The sequence below is a fragment of the Thamnophis elegans genome, chromosome Z, assembly GCF_009769535.1.
Source record: "Thamnophis elegans isolate rThaEle1 chromosome Z, rThaEle1.pri, whole genome shotgun sequence".
Classification (NCBI taxonomy): domain Eukaryota; kingdom Metazoa; phylum Chordata; class Lepidosauria; order Squamata; family Colubridae; genus Thamnophis; species Thamnophis elegans.
Genome location: NC_045558.1, coordinates 13,723,256 through 13,740,694, shown reverse-complemented (window position 1 = coordinate 13,740,694; position 17,439 = coordinate 13,723,256). Strand labels below are relative to the sequence as shown.

Here is a 17,439-nt window from a genome sequence, read left to right as displayed (position 1 = left end):
TCATGTTGACTACTGCTTGCAAAATAGGAGTTTGAGGAAAACCAACCAGTCAGTAATGCATGGATAAGCTAGAACACTTCATTCATGCTTTAAAGTAAAATAAGATATCAGTATGTTGTTTCTACATTAATCAGAAATAACAATGTACTATTAATGACAAAAATGTGCAAATGTTCATGTTTCCATTACAGATATACATTTTATAGGTTACTCTGCCAGTGGGAAGTGCCTCATTATAACAAGTCATTGCATTTGAAAGTACTAATTGTGATCAATATGAATGTTTAAAAGAAAGCACTCACCACCTCTGCCTGTGAAGAGGAAGCTTCCAATCTGAACACAAGGGGAATCTAACCTTCTAAACCCCATGTGAAATATTGTTCACTTCTTCAGATAATATATTATCCCCAACAGGAAGTCTTGGGAGGTTGAGTGGCGACCATAATGTGAAATATGAACAGGGCCTGGAGTGCCAATAATTTTGTGCAAGGTTATTGAGACCTTTAATGTCATGTTTCTTTCTTGCATTGTGGTGCAACCATCCTAAGAGATGGTCAATATTGGAGCACCTTTCAAGTGAAGAAAAGCACTTATAACAGGTTCCGTGTTACCTGCCAATCCCTTATAGGTAAGTTAGAAGTTAAGGTGGAAGTCAGTGACTTGTTAAAGGATCATTATAAGGAAGAAGCACTCACATTAAAGAACTACAAGCTAGCTCATTGAAGATAGAAGTGAAAAGACAAGTATTATTAGACTCTGTTTGATCATAGACATTGGTTTTATTTGACAATGAAGAAATTGTGAACTATCATTCTCTGGGATTTTCCCCTGAGTTAAACTATGTCTTCCATAAATGCCATTTAAATTCAATACGTTTTTTCAAGGAAATTTCTAAATTACAATTATAGCATACGGTTATTCATTCCTGAACCTTTATTAAATTGGGGAAGCCCCTTCCACCATCTTTCTTTTGGTCACTGTTAAATTCTTCATGAACTACAGAGAGACCTATTCAGTAACTATTCAGTATTTGTTCAGAAACAAACAATTACATCACCATTTGAATGCATAATTTATCAGAAAGAAAGCATTGCTATGATTCTGTAGGTTTTTATTTTTGTAAAACAAAGGCAGATGGCGCAATGGCCTAGCGGTTAAGACACTTGAGCTGGTTAGCTGGAAAGCCAACTGTCCAGATTTGACACTCAAGTATCATGAGATGAACTCCATTTACTTGCACCAGCTACTGCCATCCTAGCAGTTTGAAGGCATGCAAATGCAGGTAGATAAATAGGTATTGCTTTGGTGGGAAAGATTACTATGTTCCATATTTTCATGCTGGCTGCATGATGGAAACATCTCAAACAACGCAGGCTCCCTCCACTGAGAATCTGAGATGACCGCCATCTCCTTGAATTGGTCACAACTGGACAGTTGTGGTTTTGTATTTTCTACAGTCCAATAACTTCAGAATACAGTATTGCAGTATTAAAGCTTCCTATAAGCATATTTTTATCATATTACTCCATTTATGCTCTCCAACTTGCTTTCTACTAGCATATCAATTAATTCTGAGTGACACCTAATTTACAGATATTGATCTAACTGTTAGAAGTCATGATGGAATTGGTATACAGTATATTGCTAATAGCTTAGAGGAAAATGTGATTTAGTTAAGAAAAGGGAGACCAACTAATGATCATTATTTTAATGAAGGTGGTGATATTTTTTGGTAATTGATAGACATTAAAAGTAAAATACAGAATGTGGCAATATTAGCAGAAGAAAATTCTTACTGTTCAAAGCTAATATTTGTATTAATGAGCTAGTTATATTAAAAAAGCTAAATTTGGATTAAGAAGAACTCTTCGTTTTGTGGCTAGAATCAAAAGGAGGAAATTCCAGTCCATAGCAGTGCCTTTTTTTAATAAGGAAAAGCTAATTATAGAGTATTCTGTCTAGAATTTCAAAGTATAATCTGAATTGGCAAGATACAGCATACATTTTAGTTGACTCAGAAAGTTGTCCTTTTCAAAATGGAGGACATGGGGCAGGATAACACATTGCAGGGATAATGGGCATGGGATGCTATGAGAGCCACAGCCTAGAGGAAAGGTCCTTACAGAGGAAGGCATCTTCATTGGCCTTGAAAGATCTTGCTTCCCAAGTTTCTGATTGTGAGACCTTGTTTCTGAATTTGGGTTCATAGGATGACATGAGATCATTGCCTGTGTATACAGTTCTGGAAGACTTCAGTCTGCCATTTCTGGATTCGACCTCAGAAGCTGCACAAAAGTTCATGACCATGGACGTATCTCAGACAATCACAGGTCTGATTCAGGACAGTCATAATTTCCAGATGGAGCAATGGCAATTGAACATTATCCTTATCATGGTTAGATCATGCCCTGATATCCTAGAGACCCTCCTATGTCATCCTTCTCCACAGGGAGTGTTCCACCCCCCAGAGACTAATGGACTCAAATGGGTTCCAAATGGAAGTGGGAGATATCACAGGGGTTTTGCTGTATGGCCTGTTGAAGCCTTGGCAACTACCTGGAATCAAAGAGTGGCGAAGTGCAGCCTTTCAGGATTGTGCCTGAGCAGCCTCCCTTGAGCCATCATTCCTGATGGTCCCTGTCATTCATAGAGGAATTATGAGTTCTAAAAAGGGTTAATGGATGCCTGGGACATTGTTGGTGGAAAACGAGGAATAGTCATGGCTTAGAGCCTATTTCAGGATGGCAAAATAGCATTATTTCCCTGCCTTTATGCAGTATCACCCAGCAACCTTGCTCTGGACCTATGTCCCTTTCTGGACAAGAGGCTTGGGTGATCGTCTTCAGGGCCATCACTCGGGATTCTCTGCTGGACTTTGAGAGTGCCTGTAGGTTATTTGGATCCTGATGGGACTACATGTCAGCTGCAATGAATTGCCATCACCATGGAATGACGAGAAATGAGCTATGGGCAGAGGTAGCATTGGTTCCACTTGTGGACAATCTATGGCAAGAGTGGGATGACAGTGGATAGCCATCTTTCAATCTCCTTGAGTTCTCAATATCTTTTAATACTATCAGCCATGGTACCTCTTTTGGGCCCCCTGTTGTGACCACATCTGGGTGGCATGGTCTTGTGCGAGTTTGACTCCTTCCTCCAAGGCCGGTCCTAATGAGTGTTAATAGGGAATGAGAGGTTCAGTCCACAGCTTCTCCTTTTTGGCATGTCAAAGGACTCGGGATTCTCTGCTAGATTTTGAGAGTGCCTGTAGGTTATTTGGATCCTGATGGTGCTACATGTCAGCTGCAATGAATTGCCATCACCATGGAATCACAGGAAATGAGCTATGGGCAGAGGTAGCATTGGTTCCACTTGTGGACAATCTATGGCAAGGGCGGGATGACAGTGGGTAGCCATCTTTCAATCTCCTTGAGTTCTCAATATCTTTTAATACTATCAGCCATGGTACCTCTTTTGGGCCCCCTGTTGTGACCACACCTGGGTGGCATGGTCTTGTGCGAGTTTGACTCCTTCCTCCAAGGCCGGTCCTAATGAGTGTTAATAGGGAATGAGAGGTTCAGTCCACAGCTTCTCCTTTTTGGCATGTCAAAGGACTCGGGATTCTCTGCAATGTTACCCCTTTTGGGTCCCCTGTTGTGACCACTCCTGGGTGACATGGTCTTGTGCGAGTTTGACTCCTTCCTCCAAGGCCAGACCTAATGAGTGTTAATAGGGAATGAGAGGTTCAGTCCACAGCTTCTCCTTTTTGGCATGTCAAAGGACTCGGGATTCGATGCTGGATTTTGAGAGTGCCTGTAGGTTATTTGGATCCTGATGGGGCTATATGTCAGCTGCAATGAATTGCCATCACCATGGAATCACGGGAAATGAGCTATGGGCAGAGGTAGCATTGGTTCCACTTGTGGACAATCTATGGCAAGGGCGGGATGACAGTGGGTAGCCATCTTTCAATCTCCTTGAGTTCTCAATGGCTTTTAATACTATCAGCCATGGTACCTCTTTTGGGCCCCCTGTTGTGACCACATCTGGGTGGCATGGTCTTGTGCGAGTTTGACTCCTTCCTCCAAGGCCGGTCCTAATGAGTGTTAATAGGGAATGAGAGGTTCAGTCCACAGCTTCGCCTTTTTGGCATGTCAAAGGACTCGGGATTCGATGCTGGATTTTGAGAGTGCCTGTAGGTTATTTGGATCCTGATGGGACTACATGTCAGCTGCAACGAATTGCCATCACCATGGAATGATGAGAAATGAGCTATGGGCAGAGGTAGCATTGGTTGTCCACTTGTGGACAATCTATGGCAAGGGCGGGATGACAGTGGGTAGCCATCTTTCAATCTCCTTGAGTTCTCAATATCTTTTAATACTATCAGCCATGGTCTTGTGCGAGTTTGACTCCTTCCTCCAAGGCCGGTCCTAATGAGTGTTAATAGGGAATGAGAGGTTCAGTCCACAGCTTCTCCTTTTTGGCATGTCAAAGGACTCGGGATTCTCTGCAATGTTACCCCTTTTGGGTCCCCTGTTGTGACCACGCCTGGGTGGCATGGTCTTGTGTGAGTTTGACTCCTTCCTCCAAGGCCGGTCCTAATGATTGTTAATAGGGAATGAGAGGTTCAGTCCACAGCTTCTTCTTTTTGGCATGTCAAAGGACTCGGGATTCGATGCTGGATTTTGAGAGTGCCTGTAGGTTATTTGGATCCTGATGGGGCTATATGTCAGCTGCAATGAATTGCCATCACCATGGAATGACGAGAAATGAGCTATGGGCAGAGGTAGCATTGCTTCCACTTGTGGACAATCTATGGCAAGGGTGGGATGACAGTGGGTAGCCATCTTTCAATCTCCTTGAGTTCTCAATATCTTTTAATCCTATCAGCCATGGTACCTCTTTTGGGCCCCCTGTTGTGACCACGCCTGGGTGGCATGGTCTTGTGCGAGTTTGACTCCTTCCTCCAAGGCCGGTCCTAATGAGTGTTAATAGGGAATGAGAGGTTCAGTCCACAGCTTCTCCTTTTTGGCATGTCAAAGGACTCGGGATTCTCTGCAATGTTAGCCCTTTTGGGTCCCCTGTTGTGACCACGCCTGGGTGGCATGTTCTTGTGCGACTTTGACTCCTTCCTCCAAGGCCAGACCTAATGAGTGTTAATAGGGAATGAGAGGTTCAGTCCACAGCTTCTCCTTTTTGGCATGTCAAAGGACTCGGGATTCGATGCTGGATTTTGAGAGTGCCTGTAGGTTATTTGGATCCTGATGGGGCTATATGTCAGCTGCAATGAATTGCCATCACCATGGAATCACGGGAAATGAGCTATGGGCAGAGGTAGCATTGGTTCCACTTGTGGACAATCTATGGCAAGGGCGGGATGACAGTGGGTAGCCATCTTTCAATCTCCTTGAGTTCTCAATGGCTTTTAATACTATCAGCCATGGTACCTCTTTTGGGCCCCCTGTTGTGACCACATCTGGGTGGCATGGTCTTGTCCGAGTTTGACTCCTTCCTCCAAGGCCGGTCCTAATGAGTGTTAATAGGGAATGAGAGGTTCAGTCCACAGCTTCTCCTTTTTGGCATGTCAAAGGACTCGGGATTCGATGCTGGATTTTGAGAGTGCCTGTAGGTTATTTGGATCCTGATGGGACTACATGTCAGCTGCAACGAATTGCCATCACCATGGAATGACGAGAAATGAGCTATGGGCAGAGGTAGCATTGGTTCCACTTGTGGACAATCTATGGCAAGGGTGGGATGACAGTGGGTAGCCATCTTTCAATCTCCTTGAGTTCTCAATATCTTTTAATCCTATCAGCCATGGTACCTCTTTTGGGCCCCCTGTTGTGACCACGCCTGGGTGGCATGGTCTTGTGCGAGTTTGACTCCTTCCTCCAAGGCCAGTCCTAATGAGTGTTAATAGGGAATGAGAGGTTCAGTCCACAGCTTCTCCTTTTTGGCATGTCAAAGGACTCGGGATTCTCTGCAATGTTACCCCTTTTGGGTCCCCTGTTGTGACCACGCCTGGGTGGCATGGTCTTGTGCGAGTTTGACTCCTTCCTCCAAGGCCAGTCCTAATGAGTGTTAATAGGGAATGAGAGGTTCAGTCCACAGCTTCTCCTTTTTGGCATGTCAAAGGACTCGGGATTCGATGCTGGATTTTGAGAGTGCCTGTAGGTTATTTGGATCCTGATGGGGCTATATGTCAGCTGCAATGAATTGCCATCACCATGGAATCACGGGAAATGAGCTATGGGCAGAGGTAGCATTGGTTCCACTTGTGGACAATTTATGGCAAGGGCGGGATGACAGTGGGTAGCCATCTTTCAATCTCCTTGAGTTCTCAATGGCTTTTAATACTATCAGCCATGGTACCTCTTTTGGGCCCCCTGTTGTGACCACATCTGGGTGGCATGGTCTTGTGCGAGTTTGACTCCTTCCTCCAAGGCCGGTCCTAATGAGTGTTAATAGGGAATGAGAGGTTCAGTCCACAGCTTCTCCTTTTTGGCATGTCAAAGGACTCGGGATTCTCTGCAATGTTACCCCTTTTGGGTCCCCTGTTGTGACCACGCCTGGGTGGCATGGTCTTGTGCGAGTTTGATTCCTTCCTCCAAGGCCGGTCCTAATGAGTGTTAATAGGGAATGAGAGGTTCAGTCCACAGCTTCTCCTTTTTGGCATGTCAAAGGACTCGGGATTCTCTGCAATGTTACCCCTTTTGGGTCCCCTGTTGTGACCACGCCTGGGTGGCATGGTCTTGTGCGAGTTTGACTCCTTCCTCCAAGGCCAGTCCTAATGAGTGTTAATAGGGAATGAGAGGTTCAGTCCACAGCTTCTCCTTTTTGGCATGTCAAAGGACTCGGGATTCGATGCTAGATTTTGAGAGTGCCTGTAGGTTATTTGGATCCTGATGGGACTACATGTCAGCTGCAATGAATTGCCATCACCATGGAATGACCAGAAATGAGCTATGGGCAGAGGTAGCATTGGTTCCACTTGTGGACAATCTATGGCAAGGGCGGGATGACAGTGGGTAGCCATCTTTCAATCTCCTTGAGTTCTCAATATCTTTTAATACTATCAGCCATGGTACCTCTTTTGGGCCCCCTGTTGTGACCACACCTGGGTGGCATGGTCTTGTGCGAGTTTGACTCCTTCCTCCAAGGCCGGTCCTAATGAGTGTTAATAGGGAATGAGAGGTTCAGTCCACAGCTTCTCCTTTTTGGCATGTCAAAGGACGGGATTCTCTGCAATGTTAGCCCTTTTGGGTCCCCTGTTGTGACCACGCCTGGGTGGCATGTTCTTGTGCGAGTTTGACTCCTTCCTCCAAGGCCAGACCTAATGAGTGTTAATAGGGAATGAGAGGTTCAGTCCACAGCTTCTCCTTTTTGGCATGTCAAAGGACTCGGGATTCGATGCTGGATTTTGACAGTGCCTGTAGGTTATTTGGATCCTGATGGGGCTATATGTCAGCTGCAATGAATTGCCATCACCATGGAATCACGGGAAATGAGCTATGGGCAGAGGTAGTGTTTGTTCCACTTGTGGACAATCTATGGCAAGGGCGGGATGACAGTGGGTAGCCATCTTTCAATCTCCTTGAGTTCTCAATGGCTTTTAATACTATCAGCCATGGTACCTCTTTTGGGGCCCCTGTTGTGACCACATCTGGGTGGCATGGTCTTGTCCGAGTTTGACTCCTTCCTCCAAGGCCGGTCCTAATGAGTGTTAATAGGGAATGAGAGGTTCAGTCCACAGCTTCTCCTTTTTGGCATGTCAAAGGACTCGGGATTCTCTGCAATGTTACCCCTTTTGGGTCCCCTGTTGTGACCACGCCTGGGTGGCATGGTCTTGTGTGAGTTTGACTCCTTCCTCCAAGGCCGGTCCTAATGATTGTTAATAGGGAATGAGAGGTTCAGTCCACAGCTTCTCCTTTTTGGCATGTCAAAGGACTCGGGATTCTCTGCAATGTTACCCCTTTTGGGTCCCCTGTTGTGACCACTCCTGGGTGGCATGGTCTTGTGCGAATTTGACTCCTTCCTCCAAGGCCAGTCCTAATGAGTGTTAATAGGGAATGAGAGGTTCAGTCCACAGCTTCTCCTTTTTGGCATGTCAAAGGACTCGGGATTCGATGCTGGATTTTGAGAGTGCCTGTAGGTTATTTGGATCCTGATGGGGCTATATGTCAGCTGCAATGAATTGCCATCACCATGGAATCACGGGAAATGAGCTATGGGCAGAGGTAGCATTGGTTCCACTTGTGGACAATCTATGGCAAGGGTGGGATGACAGTGGGTAGCCATCTTTCAATCTCCTTGAGTTCTCAATGGCTTTTAATACTATCAGCCATGGTACCTCTTTTGGGCCCCCTGTTGTGACCACATCTGGGTGGCATGGTCTTGTCCGAGTTTGACTCCTTCCTCCAAGGCCGGTCCTAATGAGTGTTAATAGGGAATGAGAGGTTCAGTCCACAGCTTCTCCTTTTTGGCATGTCAAAGGACTCGGGATTCGATGCTGGATTTTGAGAGTGCCTGTAGGTTATTTGGATCCTGATGGGACTACATGTCAGCTGCAACGAATTGCCATCACCATGGAATGACGAGAAATGAGCTATGGGCAGAGGTAGCATTGGTTCCACTTGTGGACAATCTATGGCAAGGGCGGGATGACAGTGGGTAGCCATCTTTCAATCTCCTTGAGTTCTCAATATCTTTTAATACTATCAGCCATGGTACCTCTTTTGGGCCCCCTGTTGTGACCACACCTGGGTGGCATGGTCTTGTGCGAGTTTGACTCCTTCCTCCAAGGCCGGTCCTAATGAGTTTTAATAGGGAATGAGAGGTTCAGTCCACAGCTTCTCCTTTTTGGCATGTCAAAGGACTCGGGATTCTCTGCAATGTTACCCCTTTTGGGTCCCCTGTTGTGACCACGCCTGGGTGGCATGGTCTTGTGCGAGTTTGACTCCTTCCTCCAAGGCCGGTCCTAATGAGTGTTAATAGGGAATGAGAGGTTCAGTCCACAGCTTCTCCTTTTTGGCATGTCAAAGGACTCGGGATTCTCTGCAATGTTACCCCTTTTGGGGCCCCTGTTGTGACCACACCTGGGTGGCATGGTCTTGTGCGAGTTTGACTCCTTCCTCCAAGGCCGGTCCTAATGAGTGTTAATAGGAAATGAGAGGTTCAGTCCACATCTTCTCCTTCTGTCAAAGTGCTTGGGATTCCCTTCCATTCCTTTTAAACACCTACATCAATATGGTGACCATCAGCTTTACACCAACACTCCTGGTGATCCAACTGGTACTGCTGGCCTCTCTAGTATCTGGTGCTTGTAGTGGTCTGGAAAGGGCACCACAAACTTTGACTGATAGGAAGACCAAGTTGCTTTGGAATAATGGAGCTTCTAGCTCCGGTACTTTGACACTTTTATTTCAAAGTTCCGGAGACCAGAGATTCCCCAGAGACTAATGGACTCAAATGAGTTCCAAATGGAAGTGGGAGATATCACAGGGGTTTTGCTGTATGGTCTTTTGAAGCCTTGGCAACTGGAAACAAAGAGTGGCCAAATGCAGCCTTTCAGGATTGTGCCTGAGCAGCCTCCCTTGAGCCATCATTCCTGATGGTGCCTGTCATTCATAGAGGAATTGTGAATTTTAAAAATGATTAATGGATGCTTTGTTACATTGTTGGTGGAAAATGAGGAATGGGCATGGCTTAGAGCCTATTTCAGGATGGCAAGAATGGCAAAACAGCATTATTTCCCTGCCTATATGGTATCTGCAGTATCACCCAGCATCCTTGCTCTGGACCTATGTCCCTTCCTGGACAAGAGGCTTGGGTGATCATCTTCAGGGCCATTGTTCAATACCTAATGGACAAATCACTCGGATTCATTCTAGTTGGAACCCATGCCTGGTATTTAAAATGCCTGGGGAAAGGATGGCTTTTGATATCATCAACTATGGCATCATTTGGGGTGGTCATCTGTTGAATTTGGGCTGGACACGATGGGTGCAGGTTCGACTACTTTCTCCAAGATAAGTGTTAATAGGGAATGAGAGGTTCAGCCCATAGCTTCTCCCTTTTGCCTAAAGATATCTGGAAGCTTCAGTGAGTGCACAATTCAGGTTTGTGGGAATTTCATGGGATCCATTGGATGTTCCAATTTATATCACTGCCTGCAAACTTGCATCGGCATAATTGATAGAAGTAGCACTGGTTGTACTTGTGGATGATCTATGGCAATGGCAGGATGATGGTGTACATCCATCTTTGCTCTCCAGCAGCCTTTAATACCATCAACCATTATATTTTTGGGATCAGCTATTGGTCCTGTGGCTGGGTGGCACAGTTTGGTCCTTGACTTAAGACCGGTCCCAATCGATGTTGATAGGGAAATAGAGAGATCAGTGGCATGCCATAGGGCTTGGCTCTCTCCACTCCTTTTTAACATCTACATGAAGCTGGGCGAGATAGATCTTCATACAGAAAATAGCATGCATCATAATTCTTATGATATAGTATCTGATGATACTCAACTTTGTATCTCCATCCCTAGTGATCTTACTGCTGCCCTTTCATAGTGACTGGCAGTTTGGATGGGGGAACAACAGACTTTGGCTGAACCCTCATAAGACTGAATGACTCTGAGTGCAACTGTGGACCCAGTTCACAGCTTTGGGGTCCCTTTAGACTCACAAGTCCTGCCCCAAAGAGCAGATGGCAGTCATGGCTAAGAGAACCTTTGCACAGCTTCAGGTTGTGCATCTCTGGCAGAGTTTCCTGGATCAGGAGTGGGCTCTGCACTCAGGTTGTCACACAGCTGAAAAAAGCAATTTCAGAAGCAAGTTCTCACTATCGGAAACTTGGTGGCATGGCCAAAAGAATTTTTTGAACTGCCACCAATCCTCCTTTCTCTTGCAGCTTGGTTACGCCAAACCCTAAACCCACCTGGACTGATTTCTGGGAGGGAAACTTTGACCTCTTGGATCACCAGGTCTCAGTAATGCATGCCAGATCAGCTTGTTCCTCCCTAATGAATGCAAATAACAAAGCCTTATGATTCACCAACCTGGTGTTCAGCAGCAGCAACTGAATGTCCAGTTGCTGCTCCAGGACTGCTGTCTAGAGTCTGGGCCTAAGCTGAGAGAGCAGGATCATGCCAATGGTCTTAAGCAGTGGTGGCGTTTTCTGCAACAACTTTCCCTTTGGCTCCCATCTATATCCCATTTATACTAAAATTACTATGTAAAAAAATGAAGTGAAAACTTTATTCTGAGTGTGTCCTGAAACTAAATGCCCCTGTATATGATACAAAGCATAACTTCTGTTAATTGGCACTAAAGTTTGAATTTCAAGTAGGTTGAAGCAATTTTTTTTCTCCTGGAGGTTTTGGATGCCAAATGGAAACAGCTCAAGAGCTTCATTTATCTCAGTGCCTTCTTAAAGATATATTACCCATTTATGTGCAATTTTTGTTTGCAGATTGATAAAGGTGAGGGCTAGATACCACAACCTTCAAAAGAATGTTATCTTTCTTGGCAGGCACTGGACTTTGTGTCAAGCAAGCTAAATAACAAGAGGTGTTAACCAAAAAGCAACTCCCCCCCCCCAAACCTGGACGCTTCTTCCTAATGTAACAGATCCTCTTGTAGTCCTCCTACAGTTTTGCCAAGTTGCAAAATCCCATTTCTTTCTAGTGTGTTCTCTGTTTATGTAGATGAACCAGAAAGAACTGCAAAGAGTAGGTGGCTGTTGCTTAACCCTGTTGCATCTATCAAACGTCCTTTGAAATTTATTTCTGCTTCCCCTTAAGGTGGCTTAGAAGCAAAATCAATTGCAGAAACAATTAACTACTTTTGAGAGCGAAGGCTTTGTCCTTTCCCACTGGACTTCTCTCAGGTGGTTTTCTGTGCCATCAGCAATGCTGGTAAACGAAGAGTTTGCTGTGATTAGGTTACCCCCGAGATGGTTTTCATGTAACAATTTTACTACGTGGAGTGCTTGTCATCTTAGAGCCTCAGATGACAAAATAGATACTCCATTTACCAAAACTGCTCCTTGATTAAGCTCAATAACAATTATTCCTAATGGTTTCAGCTTGGTGTTGGTGCACAACACCAATCTCTTCTCGAAGGATGGTGCTTCTGATCGTTGAAGCTTTTGAACAGAAAATTCGTTAGAAGCTGAGATTGGTTACTCTCCTGCATAATAACTTCTCTTCACTATAATTTGTGATTTTTATAAGAAGGAGCGTGTAACAATTGGCACAACAGTACAAATGGAAGAGTGGCCTGAAAACAAGAATAAATGTCAAAAGCATGTTGAGCTACTGTACAGAAAGCTGTGAAAGGAAAGATTAAATTGAGGATTGTCTGCTGATGTCAGAATGCTGGCTATTGATTCAGCGTTGCAAATGGAAGATGTATAGTGGAAAAGAACGGATGTAGGAACTGTGTCTGAAAATGGAGAAGTAGCAAATTGCTATGTTACTAATCAATTTATGATGGGCCACTCACCATATGAATAATTTTAACAAGATTTTCGTATTGATCCAGGGCTTAATGCCATTTTAAAAAAAAACCCTCTAAAAACACAAACTCTAAAAAGAAAGTATAGTATAGAGCTTAGCTCTTTATACATCCATGTGGAAATAGCTTCCAGTGATTTATATTTGTTCCCACTTATGTGTACTTGGATGGCGTGATGGCGCAGCGGTTAAGACAATAGGCTTCGCTGCTAGAAAAAAGATGACTGTTATGGAGAGTCAATTGCCATGCAGTTGGGTGGGATCCCATTACGCGCCCCAGTTCCTGCCAACCTAGCAGTTTGAAAGCATACAAATGCTAGCAGCTAAATAGGTACCACTTCAGTGGGGAAATTTACTGGGTTCTTTATTTTCATGCTGGTTACATGATGGTGGAAGCATTTCCCAAACAATGCAGCCTCCCTTGATTGAGAATCTGACAGTTGGGCACAACGTTACAAGATTGAATGGCTCCAAGTGCAATGGATCCAATTCACAACTTTGGGAACAGACACTAGGCTTGTCTGCTGGAAAGTGGACTCAGTTCACAACTTTGGGGTTCTTTTGGACTCACAATTCCTTTTCAAAAGAATAGATGGCAGTCGTGGCTAGCAGAAACTTTGCACAGCTTCAAGTTGTGCATCTCTGGCAGAGTTTCCTGGATCAGGAGTGGGCTCTACATTCATGTTGCTATCTTGGAAGTAGCAGCACAACAGTTAAGATACTAGGCATCTACGGACCATACTGGCTTCTTCAGCTAGAAAACTGGAAAGAAGCTCTACCCCCTAGAGTCAAATACAACTTGGCAGGGACACCTTTATCTAGTTTCAACATAAAATTTTGTGGATTAATGGAATCAAAGCTCATCAGTCATAAAACTGAATGAAAGGGGGTATTTTTAAATTGGTGGCTTTCGTGGAAGGAATTGTATAGTCCTAAAATACTATTCAAAAATTCTTGAATAAATTAATTGGAGACTTTAACTTTTTTCCTTTTTTTCAGAAAATCATTCTGCCCCTCCAGATGTTACTACTTACACCTCCGAACACTCAATACAAGTGGAAAGACCACAGGGTTCAACATCAAGAGCGGCTCCAAAATATGGAAATGCTGAACTTATGGAAACTGGTGATGGTATGTCTAGTAAAAGGGAAGAAGGTAGGCATAGACTCCAGAAAGGAAAGTTTGGCCAGATAGATAGTGTAGCAGAGGTATTCCTGTTCATTTATATGTACAGGAAAAGGGAATTAATTAATTGGTGTTTAAAAAGTTTTAATTAGCAAGAATTTAAACTTCTGCATAACTGAAGACTAGAAAAGTAAGATTCTGAAGACAAGAAAAAGTAAGATTGAGGTGTTTTGTATCTGTGTAGGTTCAAGTAGGATAACTGGTAGCTCCAGAAGTATCCAGAAGAATGAGCCATGAAAGTAAAGTATTAAAATTTGACATGACATAACAAGTCTTGCTTGTTCTAAGCCTATTTGAAGTGACATTTTTCTTGAAGAGTTAGTAGTTCTCCTGGCCATTCTGTTTGAGAAGGGCATTCATCTATCTGTTTATTTAATCACAGTGAAGTTTAACTATAGGATTCTTCCCGACTTGTGACTGGTTATTTACCAGTTGGACAGAGATTTTTCAGGGCTATCAAGATGCTTCCTGTATACCATTATTTAATTTGATTTTTAAAGTTTGAATTCAGATTGGTATGTTTTTGTTCTCTACCTAGAATTGGTAGACATAATCGCCCCTTCAATGCTTTTGATGATTTATTTTCCTGCAGGAGTTCCAGTAAGCAGCAGAGTATCTGCCAAAATCCAGCAGCTAGTCAATACTCTGAAACGACCCAAGCGTCCACCATTGCGAGAGTTCTTCGTGGATGATTTCGAAGAATTACTAGAAGGTAACACAGTTTGACTTCCATGCATGTATTTTGGGTGGGCCTGATAAAATTACTCATTTCTTGTGCCAGAAGAAAAAATGTCCCAATAAAATTTTCTTGGATTTTGTGTTTAGTTCTGGAGTCCTAGTGGTGCTATGATTAAAATGGAGTAATGCAGGCAAACTGTCCCCACCACCTGGAATTCAATCCTCCGGGGCTTAATTTAACCCTTCCATTCTTTCTGTAAAATAAAAAAGATTTTTGGAGGCAATATGCAAATTATGCTTTTACATAGTAAAAATAAGCTTAAATGCTATTGCTATTTGATGATGTGATGACAAAGAACTTCATTGTCCTACGACATGCTGCATATAATTAATAACTGCTACTCACTTCCTTTGTTTAGATTAGTTGGGAAAGAGAGCATTATTCAGTATTATTTTTTGTAAACTACATTCTTTAACCATATTGTTCTTACATGGCTATCAGTTTGAACATCTGGATATCTCTGAAGGATCTTTGAGGGACAAATGGACCTCCAAATTGGAAAAGTCATGGTTATTGTAAATATTAAAGTAGAAGAAGAAACATGATTGAGAAAAGGCTTGCCAACAATATGTTCTCTAAAATCCAATCATTATTTATTGCAACATCTCAAACAGGCCGGATAGACCCATAGGATTATAAGTTTTCTCTCTCTTTAGTTTAGTACAGAATTAAATGAAGTAACACCCTCTCACATTTGTAAGTTCAACAACCAGATCCAAACCAACCAAAGCCAGAAGGAGCTCAGATGTTGGCGATGCGTGGGGAGCAGCTGGGCGTGGTTACGAATTGGCCACCTTCACTTGAAGCTGCATTGCAACGATGGGGAACAATTTCTCCCAAAGCTCCTTGTTTGACCACTATGGATACCAATGGAAAACCACTATATATTCTCACTTACGGTCAGCAATCATTTTTTTCCTCTTTTGAGAAAAGAAATATAATAGAATGCTGAAAATCTTCTCATGTTTTTAAATGTTAAATATTAGTAGTTTGAAAGGATTAAAATGTGAGTAAATAGGTATCACTTCAGTTTGAAGGTAACAGCGTGTTCTGGGCATCTTGATGTACAGTCATGCTGGCCACATAACCATGGAAGTGTCTTTGAAAAATATAGACTCTCTCAGCTGAGAAATGGAGAGGACCACTGAGCCCTAAAATTGGACATAACTGAACAGGGAAAACCATTACCTTTAAATATGATAATTTCTTAGGGGGGTTATCCATACAAATTATAGGGACCCAGCTTGACTGAACTGAATGGAATCCCTTGAAGAGTTTATTCAACAGAGAAGGTGGTAACTAAATGGTTGTGTTCATGTTTGAAATGGAACAGTGGTAGCTCGGTACTCATCGTTAATTGGTTCCAGAAGATGCAATGACCACCAAAAATGATAAGTACCAAGCAAAATTGTCCCATTAGGAGTAATGTAGTGAATCATAAGGCAGGCGACCTCAACAAATTCTAGTTTGAGTACCAAACAAATTATGATACCAAGACAAAATGTTCACATCAGAATGTATCAAGTACCAAATTTGATGAGTTTCAGTTGAGTTCCAAGAATACATCTTTGAATTTTTGTGTTCAAGTGAGTCATCTCCATTTGTAGCAATAACAGGAATAAAAATCAGGGGACTATGTGGTTTAGAGTTGATAGCATTCAGCAGAAATAATAGTTTGGATCAATATTGGCAGTTCCATTCCTTCTTGAAGATGACATCTTCTTACGCATGTAGCATGAACAGCATTTATTCATCAATTTTTTTGCCCTAGGAAAATAAGTTAATTTCAGATGACAGCTGTCCTTGCTTTCTTGAAGAAGAGAGTTTGTATGAGCATATTCCTCACATAATGTTTTCTGTTTATATATTTGAATTCAGAAATAATTTAAGAGGGCCATTTTGCACCACTCCTAAAGTAATTCTCTTTCTCTCTCTACGTAATATATGTTTCATCATTCTCAGTCTGAGATGTACACCTACACATTCTGGTTGTGTAGCCCATGAATTCAGGGGCCTGTGTCAAGAGGGTATGGGGCAGAGTAATTCAGATTAAAACAACCCATCCACCTTTCAATGCTGTTTGATATCAGTTGGGCATACTTGCATACAATGCCACCTTATAATAACTATTTCTGTACATTGTTAAGAGTGTGAGAAGCACTCAGTTACTGCAGTGTCTATGTGGTGGAAAGTATATTGTGATGCTGAAAAAAATGTACAATTATTTGCAGCTGATTTTTGTCAAAATTCTGAACTGATACGCATACATTTGGTAAGACTTTTCTGGCTTGCTGTGGCTAAGTTAGTGGTGTGCGGTGCTGAAAATCCTACTGTTCATGATATAATTTTGTGGTTTGCTTTTCTGTCGGCATACCTCTCTGCCACAAGCTGACAGCTTTTACACCCAACGTATTCATGACTAATGGAGCAGAACCCTGGCAAAACATTTGCCAAGTTTTAAAGAAGTATCTATACCAATGCTTTCCAAAGTCCCCTTTTCCCACTCATATTATTATGAGCATATTATTAATGAAGCACATTTTTTCAGGGATGTATCCAATGGATTTTAATGGTATTTTCTGCGATTGGGTAATAAAATTATGCCCACTTCAGAAATGCTTTAGAATAAATCCTTTCAACCTCACACTGAAAGGTGGAAAAAGTCAGGTTGCTTAAGATATGAATAGCTTCTTTTGAATCATGTTCAATATGTCTTTAGCCATAAATAAATATACATAAGGAAGTAGCCTTCAAACAATATTTTTCCCTTTATTGTTGATTTGAGAGATAGTAAATCAAAAAGTAAATTTTTGATTTACTACTTTGATTTTCATTAAGCTACAAAGAGACAATTGTTGCTTGTTTCAGATAAGAATATGTATGAATTAGATATGGAAATGCATGTAAATTTTCAATAAAATGTTTTGTCTGTGCAAGCGACATTCAGTTGCAAATGTCAGCAAGGTCACACCACACATTAGGAAAGGGA

The 17,439-nt window shown here is 42.6% G+C and overlaps 1 protein-coding gene across 3 annotated transcripts in view; it reads left to right on the top strand.

Annotated features, from left to right (window-relative positions):
- Nucleotides 1-17,439, top strand: part of DIP2C (disco interacting protein 2 homolog C) — a 369,519-nt gene that overhangs the window by 262,789 nt on the left and 89,291 nt on the right. For all 3 annotated transcript variants that reach the window (XM_032234885.1, XM_032234886.1, XM_032234888.1), the window contains 3 exons: nucleotides 13,526-13,657; nucleotides 14,304-14,423; nucleotides 15,152-15,349. In XM_032234885.1, coding sequence (XP_032090776.1) covers nucleotides 13,526-13,657; nucleotides 14,304-14,423; nucleotides 15,152-15,349 — 450 coding nt within the window. The remainder of the gene's footprint in view (nucleotides 1-13,525; nucleotides 13,658-14,303; nucleotides 14,424-15,151; nucleotides 15,350-17,439) is intronic.